Genomic DNA, 13304 nt, shown 5'->3' with positions numbered 1-13304 from the left:
TTCTTTTCACATCCCAACAGTATAAACGTTGGATTTTTTTCAGCATCCCCTCACACGCCTCGCGCAGTCAAAATAAATTGGACGTCTGGCGCCATTGTTGTCACCCAGTGAGTTAAATTAGTGCCCTGTAAGGTGTAAGAAATGATTCGTGCATGAAAGGGTTAAAAAGTTCTAGTAGTGTCTATATTTAAATGTTTACTTTCAGTCAATATGTAACCTTGAATTTTTCCAAAATACTGTTGTCAGACCTGGATTTTTAATGACCTATAGAAATTTGCATGATGTTGTATACTTAAGTTGAAGTCAGGTATTTATTCTTGATTATTTATGCCTTTTTTTGTAAAGGCAACCTTTTACCTTTACTAAATTCCATGTGCATTATTTGAGTTGCAAAATTCTGGAACACCGTTCTTAAAAAAAATCTTAGCAAAATAAATAAATAAATTGACAAAACAACTTTTGTTTCCATACTGATGCAATAGCTTTGGCCTGAGGTGTAGATAATTTGGCGATGGGAAAAATTAGGGCGTACTGTTTGGACCTTTTTCCTCCGGTTGGGTGGGTGCTGTTTATCTCAAGCAGTACAACAATAGACAGGAAGCAAAGGAAAACAATAATGCAGACATTGTTGTCATCCTTGAGGGAGCGGAAATGCAGAGAAACTTGGACAGATCCTCTGTAACCAAATTACTTGTGAACATTACGGAACTAAATGGTTTGGGATAAACAGCTGCCCTTTTTTTTTGCAGTAGCGCCACAACATGCCCCCGCCCACTTCACGTCTGTGCAAAATGGCCAAATTATTTATTTATTTCAGATAAACAACAAATAAAAACAGTATTAAAAAAGAAGAAATTTAATAGAATCAAATAAAGTAGTAAAGATGAAAGTAATTAAAATAAGTCTTCTTTTAAATCTTTTTGAAATTAAAAACTGAAAAAATTGTAATATTATGGTGAGCAAAGTGTTAAAAAGACACCACGCAACATAGCAGTGCTGAGAAAGGAATTTTCTGCTTGCGGTTGCCATGGCCAACCAAATGACAAATCCACCAAGTTGCCAGACACGACCTGGCAGCCAATGGGATACATTGCGTTTGTCCGCTGTGCCAGGCAAGCCAGCCGATGACTATCAAGTTTGAATGTTTGCACGTGTTCTTCATTCCGCTGCACTTTCATTGCATTATTTGTTCTCATTTGCCCTGAGGCTGTTCTTTCAAAAAGATATGATGGCACATTTTTATCTACCATCTTTCTTGATTAAAAAAATAGAAGATATATATATATATATATATTTTAATCCAGCAATTTTCTCCATTGTGCGGTTTTAATCCCAAACATTAGAGTCGACAGACTTTCGTGACAAAAACTAATAAAATAAATATTTCATTTCTTGCGACTTGGTTTGGTGGAGCCAATTCTCTTTTTTTCATGTACTTGTCCGAGGAGATTTACGGTAAACCGAAAAGCTACTCAATAATCCATCTGTCCTCTGTGTGAAGCATACTGCAGTAAATGGATAACACTAATGTTTAACTATGAGATATAACAAAGGAAACATGGCACGATAGTTTAATGCTCGCTAGAGATTGTCTATTGTGGAAGTACAACTTTGCTGCACTTAAGTAATGTGGACCCACAGTGTGCTATGTTTGGAGCACACAAAAATGCAAATAAAAAATATATGAAGTTGCTTATAATCATATTGGAGACACTCAGTAGCAGGGCTTTTTGACTTCTAAATATGGATTTAATGGCAAATTACAGGACAGCATTTTTATATATTATATATGATATATTTGACCAATTCTCGCTGCTCAAGTCTACGACTGACAATAGAGTATTTATGCGGTTTGATAATGGCATCATCATATTTGATCCTGAACACTTTGATTTATTTTTATATTGATATAAGTGCATGAATGATCCATTACATTTTTAATTGCTGCATTCTATGTGAGTTGTGAGCTTTTGTTAGTTTGGTTCATTCTTCTGCTTTGAATCTTCTATTTTTTCTGATATGTTCATGACATATTCAAACAATACACTTGACCATGCTAAACTATAAGCACAAAACTGCTTTTTGTGTAATATTAGAAAATTTGAGTAATATTGTGAGGAAAAAGTCATAAAATTATGAGATTAAAATTGGTATTGTTATATTATTTTTACATCACTCAAATGGGAAGTTGTTCAGGGTCCACAGACTTCAATTTTTGGCGACGTAAGGTTGGTGTGAAAATTCTGATTTTGAAATACTTTTTGGAGGGTTTATTTGATTCCTGTTGATAAGACTTTGATGAAAACACCTTTATATTGTCAATATAGATGACCGTTTTGAATGAGATTTTCTGCTGGTAGTGTGCCTTGAGATTTTTTTTCAATGCAAAAAATGTTGGGAAACAATGGACTAGGCAATAGTAGCTACTGTCACATTGAATTGAATTCTTTTATTGTCATTATATAAGTATAATGAGATTTCCTGGCATTAGAGCTGAATCAGCACCATGTCAACTCACTTAACACGACAACAGCAACTTCCAGTGTTTCCACAGCAAAGAAACGTACACGGACATACTGCCTTTATTTATAAAAAGTATACGTTATAGAGCGTGTGGGTGTGTAATGGTGACTAATCCAATTTGCTGTCTTATTCTAGATCTGGAGTTGTCACTGAGCCCTTAATCTCTCCCACAAGAGTTTCACACTCTTCCTCACTGATTTTTTTCCCAATATGATTTGCGATTTCTCCTGATTGAATATAATGAGTAAATATAATGAGGCGACCACGATTCTCATAGGTCTAAACCCCAATTTGAGAGGCATTGAGACTCGGGACCACCGTTTAGCTATGCTCCATTCATTCATTCACTCAGAGAAGCTCAGCTTGCGTGTTGCCGTGGGATACGCCTGTTGCTGAGCACAATGTCTGAGCACATGCAGCTCTTGCTCGCCGTTTGCAGGATTGGGCTGTACAGGGTAAGAAACAGTCACAAAAATACCGAGATGTTTTGTTGGGTTGGGAGCGATCCGTCCGGTACACGTGAGTTTTCGAATGGTGTTTTTTTTCCCTTGCGTTTTGAGGCAGCCGCTGACTAACTGGGTCTGCTGCCTGGACACTGAATGGAGTGTTTGCTGTCTTGGATGTTAGCTGGTACAGAAAATCACTAAGGAGGAATCAGAGGATGTTGTTTTATGGAGCGTCTGTCAACGTAGTGTTATATTATCAAGGTAGCCTTGTTTTGGAAAAAGAATGAGGTGTCAATTTTATTTTAACAGCCAGTGTACTCCTCCTCCCTTTTATTCTCTTGGGTGGGGAACCACATGTATAGGATTTAACTCTTTGGTTGTTGTTGATGGCGATGGACGGCCAATCTATTTCGACATTTGTCACCATCAGTAGTGGTGATTGTGCTCATTTCCGTGATTGTTTACTTGCTTCATTGGATGCTGCTGTTTTGATGAACAACAAACTACAAATGGAATTTGTATCACTGTTTGACACTAGAGTTGATGTTATTAATCTTTCTGGAGTCTTTCTCTTAGTCTGGAGCCGAATGGTACAGTATTTTATCATTTTAAAAATTATCACTACGCATTAGTCTGTCTGCATATCCGTAAAATAGGCCTCAATTTGTGTGCCTTTTTCCACTGGTTTAAATAACCTCACCTTGTTGTTTAGTGAATTTTGGGAGCCAGGAAATGTGCATATGCAAAGCATTGCGGTATTGATCCTTTCTAAAATGGAAAACCGTTTTAAACCCACCTAAAACTAAAACTTAAAAAAATTAGACCAAGACAGATTCTGCCTATAACTTTGAGATTCAGCACTCACTTGTTCTCAGCCTGAGTCCATATTTTCTGCAGTTATTTTCAAACATATTTCATGTATTTCAAAATAAAATGATCAAAAATCACTTAGTAGCACCTTTTAATATTCTCAGATTTCTGTTATCCTTGATAAGAGAAGGCAAGTTTTCTTTCTAATACCTCAAAATAAAAACATTTTTAAAACATCTAATTTTGCTTTGGACATCAAATATATAATAACTTAGGGTGCCACCATTTATTGAATAATCACAATTTATCAATTATCTAATTAATCTACAACAATTTTGATGAAAGTGCTCCAAATTCGTATTTGGAACCTCATAATAATAAATGTTCTTTATTTCTTAGATTTTTTTCATTGCATTTCAATTGTAATAGGCATCAATATAAGCTAATGAATAGTGAGCCTTGTTGCACCTATTAATACCACGTCTCACGTATGACTCATCCTCTCAGTAACACTTGAATTGAACGTGTGGGAGAAGCACAGATGAATGATGGGCTCTGTGTCTGTCCTGCCAAGCAATCTCAATATATCTTACAGGCAGATGTACTTGACACCTTGAACACTGGACAGCCGGAAAACCTTGACCAATAGTGGTCCTTCTTGCAACTTTGATTGGGTGCAAGATTATAATGAGCAGGTTAATGGCGGGTTGAATACTGCTGAGCAACCTAAACCTGCCCATCTCCTGATGCAGTTTTTTTTTTTAAATTAAATAATTATTTTTTTTCATTCCATTCCAAAAATGTTTTACCACAGCCCAATACCGATCTGATACAGTGGTACCTCGAGATAAGAGCTTAATACGTTCCGGGACTGAGCTCGTATGTCGATTTACTCGTAACTCAAATGAACATTTCCTATAGAAATGAACTAAAAACAAATTAATTCGTTCCAAGCCTCTGAAAAAACGCCAAAAAACAGGATATTGGATTGGAAAACTATTTTTATTTGTTGTAATTTGCCATCTATTAACAAAGTAACAAATAACTAGTGGTTTAATAGTACTAAAATATGTTTAATAGTACTAAAATTAGACGGATTTCGTGGAGGGGAGAGAGAGAGTGACAGAAAGAGGGGGGACTTTTTGCACGGCAACGCGCTCGTAACATAACATAAACAAATTTATATGAACTTGGATTACAATACAGACACAAATAAATGTAATCTAACCTTACACTAAACTTAATTCTAATTTTGTTTTAAATTTTGATACCTTTCTTCTCCTGGGTTGGCTCTATTTGCCCGCCTCCACCCTGACTTTTAGATGAAATCTATTGAGGGTTGTTTGCTTTTGTCTTCCCTTCAAAATATTCCGAAAATGATGCACACAAATGTCCTCACAATAGGATAACACATGACCAGTAAAAATAATGCAACCAGTAAATGACATCACATTTTTTGTCTTAAAGAAGCCCTGGTGGTACTCAAAAACAGGGCTCATCTGTGTATCATGAAGATTGCAATATAAAAAGGGATTCCGGAAGCTTTTATAAAGAAACACAAAAGTTTGCGTGTAAAAAAAACTCTACTCCGCATGTGCATATAAGGTGATCGTAATGATCAAAGGCTAGATTGGGCAGGCCTAATGCTCTGTTGCTATTATTAACTTTTTAAAGGAAGTAGTCCCACTCACTAGACTTGTTTCCTTGGTGGTTTGATTTACAGCAGCGGAAAAGAATGATGGTACTGAAAACACGTCACTACTGGATTGGGTTCAATCTTTTGATGTAATCTAATTCTGTTTATTGGATTGGGCCATTACTACTGGCCATTGTGATGGAATTGCGAGACATTAATGATAAAAATTAGGACTGCCATGATTAATCAAGTCATTGGTAACTTTTATGAACTCATATCAATTCAAATGACCTGTTTTCAGTTTAAATTCTCATGGTCAAAGTCATAATTGTTGGCAACAAAGTAGTTATTGTTTCTTTGGGGGTGGCTTTTTGTCTGCCCACTCGAGCTGCAAAACATTAATCAACTAATTGTCAGCAGCCGCCCCACGGCGGAGTCCAAGAACCCACCCCACTGTTACAGGTTGTAGCGCTTCACTTTTGGGTGGTGCACTTTTTTTGAGCTTTGGGACGCTAGAAACCTGGCTCTAACACCATGTTTTCACCTAAATCAATCTTGCCCTGTTTCTTTTATAGATTAGATTTACATTATTTTATCCTGTATTTAGGAAATTCCCTTGGTTGCTGTAGCAAGACGGTAGCAAGCACAGACACAGGAGAAGACATTGTAGACCTAGCTAAAAAAACTGGAGCCACTGAGCGATGAAAATTAAGTGCAATTATGCTTGCGACTTTGGGACTTCTTTTGCTCTGATTTTGCATTCCCTGCCTCTGTCTTTAGTCATTGTGCGCCTCACACGTCGCGGTCTGCGATATAATATGAAGAGCTTTACCGGCAATCCGCGTTAAGAAAAAGGTTAGGGACCCCTTGATTAGAACACAGCAAATCGGAGTGTAGAGTTGGTCAGATTGGTTGGCAGATTTAATCACACTTGGCAAATACAGGCAAGAACGATCTAAAATGCACATTGGCTGCGTTCAGACTGCAGTCAAATCAGATTTTGGCTGACAGTCTGAACAAGGCTTTGGTACGGGCTCTAGCCAAGTCAGCATGCAGAGAGAGGTGGGTAGATTGGCTAACAGTTTTACTCCGATTCAGTGTAAAGAATCATTAATATGTAGAACAGAACAAACATAATGACTCTAATGTAGCCAAGAATAGCGGAGTAAATGTAGTGATTCTTCTGCACAAATCTTCTCAAGTAAAAAGTATGAAATGGTAAAACTACTCTTAGAAGTACAAAGTAGAATGGGGTAAATGTATGGTGTTACTACCCAACTCTGTGGGTGTCCTGCTTTTAATTCACTTGTCCTAGGCTATCTGAATAAACTGTTGTCAATTTGTGCGCGTATTTGGAGACAGCATATTAGTGCCAATAATAAACAAATTTGAATTGATTCCACAGTAATAAAAAAAAGCAGCTTGAGGAAATGAACTTAAAGGGACGCTAATGTGTGTGCAACTCAAGAAGATAGCTTTTATATTGATAGCGGGCAACTCCAGCCCTGGTGTAACTTAACATACAGTCAATGCATATGGTTTATTTGTGTGGGCCTCAAAAAAGATTTGGCAGGCCAGCTCATACGTCATTGAGTTTGACACACTGAAATTTTCTTAAATGTTTGACCAGTGCCAATCGTACTGTTTATGGTCAATTTTCATTTATCATATCCTCCAGTTGAACATTTGCTGTGTAACAGTACTCATCGATTAATTAATGATGTCAGTATCAAATTACAGAAGAATTTGTAAGATTATACAAATAATCAATGTATTATATAATCAGGAAATGTGTAAATAGCTTCCCTATCCACATGCAGGTTGCACTCAGATTAGGGCAAATTCTGCAGGGGTTAATATGTGCCCATTTGGCACGTTGTGGTCAGTATATTAAGTCATTAATGGGCTGGAAAATTACCCATTCACCTTCTGAATCCTGCAGACCAAGGCTAGACGTGCCTCACTGGAAAACAAAGCCAGCAAACTGGAACGGCCCAATTAAAGCTAAAATGCACACTGGAAGTTACACTTCGTAGCACAAAGGATAAGATGGTGCATTTTCTGAAAGCTTAAAGAGTAACATTTGTAATCCATATGCAACATATTTGTATGTATTGCATCGTACTATTTGTGATTAAAATCTAGATCATCTACATGACTTTTCACCCATCAAGATCAGTAAAATAAAAAGCCAGCTGTAGAAGAATATGCACCGAGTTCATAAATATTGCAGAGTTTTACTGATTCATGCACTTTAACATTACACCTATAAATAGAACAGCTCCTTCATAGCATCCTTTTTCGTAAATGTGTCACTAAAACGGTGTCATTTACTTTTTCACAACTATAATTTTCTCAGTGACCCTCTAAAGTCCTAATTTCTTTCTAAATATATGAAATAGGTTGAAGTTGCTTAAAAAAGGGTAGAAAATGACTTTAAAATGATAGCGGACCATGTTTCTGACACATCCATTCTGTCAACAATGACTTTATTGTTGACCAATGTTATTATTCATTATTTCTATGCATGTTTTTCCATGAAAACATTAATTTAATGTTAATTAAAAACACATTTTTAACATTAAAATGAATGAAAACAGAAATGCACTAGTCATTGCCCCCAATACCACTGTAAAGTTTAAAATATTTTTTTCACGTTTAACTCATTGACTGCAATTGACGGTGCTCGAAACCCAATCTATATTTTAAATAGCACAGGCTGGCAGCAATCCTTCAGTCAACGTGGATGGGACATCTGGCATTGTCGACAGTCAATGAATTCAGTGAGTGCCTTATATGAGACTTGATTACATGGTTAAACATCATGGACTTTAAACTGTTCGCAATTTCCAAATACGTCTCGGGGTGGGAAAGATGGCCGCCAGAGTTGTAAATGTCAAAGGTGTATTGTTTAGGTTAGGTTTGTTATGCCAGAGGAAGTTGTTCTTCGGTTCTGTGATCTTAGCTGTGCTCTCACCGGGGGGGGGGGAACAACTTATATTTCCAACGTGCTTCCGTCCATTTCTAAGGCAGGATGTGAGCAGCCATCGGGCCACCCCGGGGCAGTAAATGTCCCACACTTGATAATGCGTCGCGGGATGTTGATTGAAAAGGCACTCAGCCACTATCTTGCACTGGTTTCCGTATACCTGAATGCCAAGCTTAGTTTGTTACGATGTTTCCAGGCCATTTTCGGGAACGAATTCTCTGCGTGTTTGGCCAAAAACAAAGGGAGATTTCCTGTTTGAGCTTTGTTGGCTAACCAAAGAGGGCGATACCACTATGGCCTTTTCTGATCGTTGTATACCAGGAAAAGGCATGCAGTAAAGGGTAGGAGAATGCATATGTGTTCATCCCAAACAGAGGAGCAATTGTGTGCCAAGTGACTTCACATGATTTATTTATTAAGCACTGTATTTTTTTTGTTTTTGATCCTTTCTAAGGTAATATTGGGTGGTCCGGTGTTTGAGTGGTGAGCGCATCGGCCTCACAGTTCTGAAATCAAGGGTTCGATCCCAGGTTAGGACCTTCCTGTGTGGAGTTTGCATGTTCTCCCCGGGCTTGCGTGGGTTTTCTCCCTTATCCCAAAGACAGGGTAGGTTGGTTGGAGATTCTAAATTGCCCCTAGGAATGAGTGTGAGTGTGAATGTTTGTCTGACTCCGTAATTATCAGTTCATTATATACAGTACTTGGATTTTTTCTCATTTTTTAAAACTCTTTGGCTGCTACTGATATGGCTGGACATCCTATCACTTGAACTAGGAGTGTTGGCAGCGAATGAACCTTATTGCATTTGCTGCCAAGCCTCCCAATTCAAATAGATTGGCTGTATAGTAATAAATTCATTGAATTTCACAACAAAAGGATGAAAAAAGCAACCTGATTGGGCATCATTACTAATAGCAGTGAAAGAACCAAATATCTTTATTTGCAGTCCTTGATTAATTTTGTTTCTAAAATATATCAAATATGATTTGCCTGGGAAAACATTTATAATAGTCATACTCCAATTTTTCTCAATGTTTTCCAATGGTCATATATTTGATATATGATATTTTTAGAAATATTCATCTGTAGAAGGGGTTGGGATTTAGGATTTATGTTCATATACAGCCTACATTACAAAGTAGAAGATTACATTTTAATGCTTGTAATCCTCCAAACACCCACTCAGCTGTCCACAAATTGTATCGTCCAGAAATGAAATCAATAAAATGTGATGGTGGATTTTCGGCCGTTAGATCTGGCTCACAGGTTTTACGCCATGTTGAATTATATTCACTTGACAGTGAATATAATATTTGGAAACTACGTATGCAACGGGTATATTCCCACAGGGACTCCATTTCCAATTTGCAGGGACACCATCATTTTCAACAGCAATCATGCTCCAAATTCTAGTCTTGACTTTAAGTGTTTGCAGAAAGTACAATGGCGTCCTCTGTTGGTGTACAATATGCAGTGCTTCTGGCAAATATAGCTTATCTCATCTCATTTTCTGAACCGCTTTATCCTCACTAGGGTTGCAGGGGTTGCTTAAGCCTATCCCAGCTCACTTCGGGCCAGAGGCGGGGGACACCCTGAACTGGTTGCCAGCCAATCGCAGGGCACAAGGAGACAAACAACCATTCACGCTCACACTCATACCTAGGGGCAATTTAGAGTGTTCAATCAGCCTACCATGCATGTCTTTGGAATGTGGGAGGAAAACGGAGTACCCGGAGAAAACCCACGCAAGCCCGGGGTGAACATGCAAACACCACACAGGTGGACCGACCGGGATTTGAACCCAGGCGCTAACCACTCATCCGCTGGGCCGCCCGGCATATATAGCTGTGTATGTGAAATCAGTCTGTTAATTTTTTTAATAGAGCTTTGGAAATAATTGAACATTCCATGATATTCTAACTAAATGAGATACAATTTAAAATGGCGGTACTTAGTTTGTTCATGCACATCCTTTTACAACTTGACATTTTATTTCGAGATACATTTCTGTGTGTTTAGTCTAACTCCACTGAATGAGCTAACTTTGATGATTAGCAACAAGACACGTCTGAAACAGCATCATTTGTTATCTAAGGAATGTGTAGCATTTATTTAACAGTAATTACAACATGCCAATAGTGTGGCTCATATTTTATTACTATTTCTCCCATACAAGCAATTATAGAAAAAAAAACCCAATTTGACAATCTATTTAAAATCTGAAGTTCCTTTTTGCATCCTCCTGGTGGAGCCATTTTATCACTGATCAGGGTTCCAATGATATGCAAGTGAATTTAGGACGCAAAAACACTTACCTGCTTCCTTCGTGATGGTTTATAAGCCTTCGGCCATGGTGGATTTGGATAATAAAAGCCTGAGCAAATACAGGCCCATGTGATTGTGGCTTGTCCAACCCTAATCCTAAATAAAACCTGTGTGCAGTTAATTGCATATTTTAATCTGTTTTCGTGGTATTTGAAGGCATAACAGGCACATCAAAGAGGCACATTTTAATAAAATGGCAATCTGGTTTCATTGCACCTCTTAAAAACAAAGTTCTGTGAACGCCAGCCAAAATATGTTGAAGCGTTTCAAGCATTTATTATGAGCGCTTGTTTGCCTGCTCGCCATATATTTTTTGCCTTAGAGACTACTTAATTATGCTTTCTCGGCAAACTTGGCTATGTAATTTGTATGATGTAATTTATATTGTTGTAATGATGTGAAACAATGTCCTTTTACTGGCTGGAGGAAAAGTTTATCTTCCTAAAACGTGTGTAATGAGCTAAACTCAAGGCTTTCGGCCAAATCCTGCTTGCACATTATTTTCCACAGCTAACAAAAACATATCTTCTGACATGATTTTATGTTTCTTGTTAAAATAGCAACATTGCCATTTTTTGTCATTTAAAAAAAGTAAATATATTGCAAGCATTTTTGTTGGCAATTTGTCTCTTAAACTGAATTTATTTGAAAATTGTACTGGCTTCCGTTTTAAACATGTTCAATTACGACCAACCAGTCATGAGGGCAGAGACATAAGGACAACTATAGAGTGCAGATGCCCTCTATTGGCTAAATCAGAACATACAAGCAGCAATAATTCCACAATTAATTAAATAGCCCTCAGTCATAAAAAGTGCTCTGAGAGCATGCATATCCATAAAATATACCAATCCAAAAGAATTCATATTTGTCAGCAAATAACAGATTAGCCATTTTTGTTAGTGTCCTCACCAAGAAAAACAAACCAGGTGAGATTTTGAGCCCTCCCAACATAACGCCTAAAACCATTTAATTGTTTTATTTTTTCTGTACAATAGTTGTGACATACATGAATATAAATTGAACATTGGTTGGAGGCCCTTGTATCAAATCAAAACATAACAAACTGTAATGTGGGAAAATATTGTACTGTCCAAAGAATTGATATTTTATTATTTTAACGTGTCAGACGCCAACAAACTCACTTAAATTCAAAGCAGAGGGATGAAAGGAGCAACATAATTGGACGTAATTGTGGAATTATTTTATCAAATCAAAACATAACGAAACTGTAATGTGGGAAATTATTGTACTGTCCAAAGAATTGATATTTTATTATTTTAAGGTGTCAGACGCCAACAAACTCACTTAAATTCAAAGCAGAAGGATGAAAGGAGCGACATGATTGGACGTCTAGCCTCGTCAATGTCACTGATAGAGTACAATTGTCGATCTATACTGCTACAAACCACATGGAGTGTGTGATATGACAAAATGAAAAAGTCACCATCTGGACATGTCACACTCCCCCATTTTTCATTTTTTCCTATTTGGGTATATGTCAGTCTTAGCCTTTGGATCTTTAATGGCTCACATAGATAGTGTAACACATGCATCACAGGTAGGCCTGTGATGGATCACGGCATAGTTGGTCTCTGTTCTTTCTTGTCTTTTGACTGGGTAAATGTTTCCCTCTGTGCTCATTGGTTTCTAATGTCTCTGCAGTGGTTGCACGACTTCCAGACGCACATATGCCCATCAGCCTTGGCTCTTTACACTGTTGAGTGCTCATGTGCCTTTTTTTCTGGTGTCTAACTCTTCTTCTGCTTAAGTGGGCTTTTGTTAAATTTCTTTGGAGTCCTTGTCTCATGTTGTTTCTTCATCAACACATGCTGTTTATCATGCTCATGTGGTGTTAATCTCCACTTCAGTGCAAATGACACAGAAAATTGGAAAAAGATGTCATGTTAAGATGATGTGTTTCAATATGCGCACATGGTTCAAAGTTTTGCCAAAAGAAAAACCTGCAGTGGTTATAGAAATAACTAGGTATAAAGAGAAATATACATTTCAAATCTAAAAATCAAACATTGCTTTTATTTATTTGGCATTTTCTGAATTGGGGATAAAAGCAAACTCATGACAACTAACTTATTGTTAATAACACTGTCCTAGTGTTAAGCGGAATGCAAAATGAATGAATGACATAACACAACATCATATATATTAATTATAATGAAGTATGCAGCAGGGCCCGGTGGAGCGAGTGGTTTGCGCGTCGGCCTCACAGCTCTGGGGTCCTGGGTTCAAATCCAGGTCACGTCCACCTGTGTGGAATTTGCATGTTCTCCCCGGGCCTGCGTGGATTTCCTCCGGGTACTCCGGTTTCCTCCCACATTCCAAAAACATGCATGGTAGGCTGATTGGACACTCTAAATTGCCCCTAGGTATGGGTGTGAGCGTGCATGGTTGTCCTTTGTCTCCTTGAGCCCTGCGATTGGCTGGCCACCGATTCAGGGTGTCCCCCGCCTCGTGCCCGGAGTCAGCTGGGATAGGCTCCAGCACCCCCCGCGACCCTAATGAGGATAATGTGGCTCAGAAAATGAGATGAGAATCTATACGGCAGTTCAAAAAC

The 13304-nt window shown here is 37.9% G+C and overlaps 1 protein-coding gene across 2 annotated transcripts in view; it reads left to right on the top strand.

The window, feature by feature from the left end:
- The window catches only part of arl15a (ADP-ribosylation factor-like 15a), a 92797-nt gene that overhangs the window by 1056 nt on the left and 78437 nt on the right, over window positions 1-13304 (top strand). The window contains exon 1 of one of the 2 annotated variants that reach the window (XM_077600594.1): window positions 2673-2978. The exons of the other annotated variant lie outside the window; for it this stretch is intronic. Within the exon in view, the coding sequence (XP_077456720.1) occupies window positions 2925-2978 (54 nt within the window). The 5' untranslated portion in view covers window positions 2673-2924. Of the gene's footprint in view, window positions 1-2672; window positions 2979-13304 lie in introns of those variants that run through there. 2 annotated transcript variants of the gene reach the window in all.

The sequence above is a fragment of the Stigmatopora argus genome, chromosome 5, assembly GCF_051989625.1.
Source record: "Stigmatopora argus isolate UIUO_Sarg chromosome 5, RoL_Sarg_1.0, whole genome shotgun sequence".
Classification (NCBI taxonomy): domain Eukaryota; kingdom Metazoa; phylum Chordata; class Actinopteri; order Syngnathiformes; family Syngnathidae; genus Stigmatopora; species Stigmatopora argus.
Note: the sequence above shows the minus strand (reverse complement) of the source record. Positions and strands in the feature narration are given on the sequence as shown.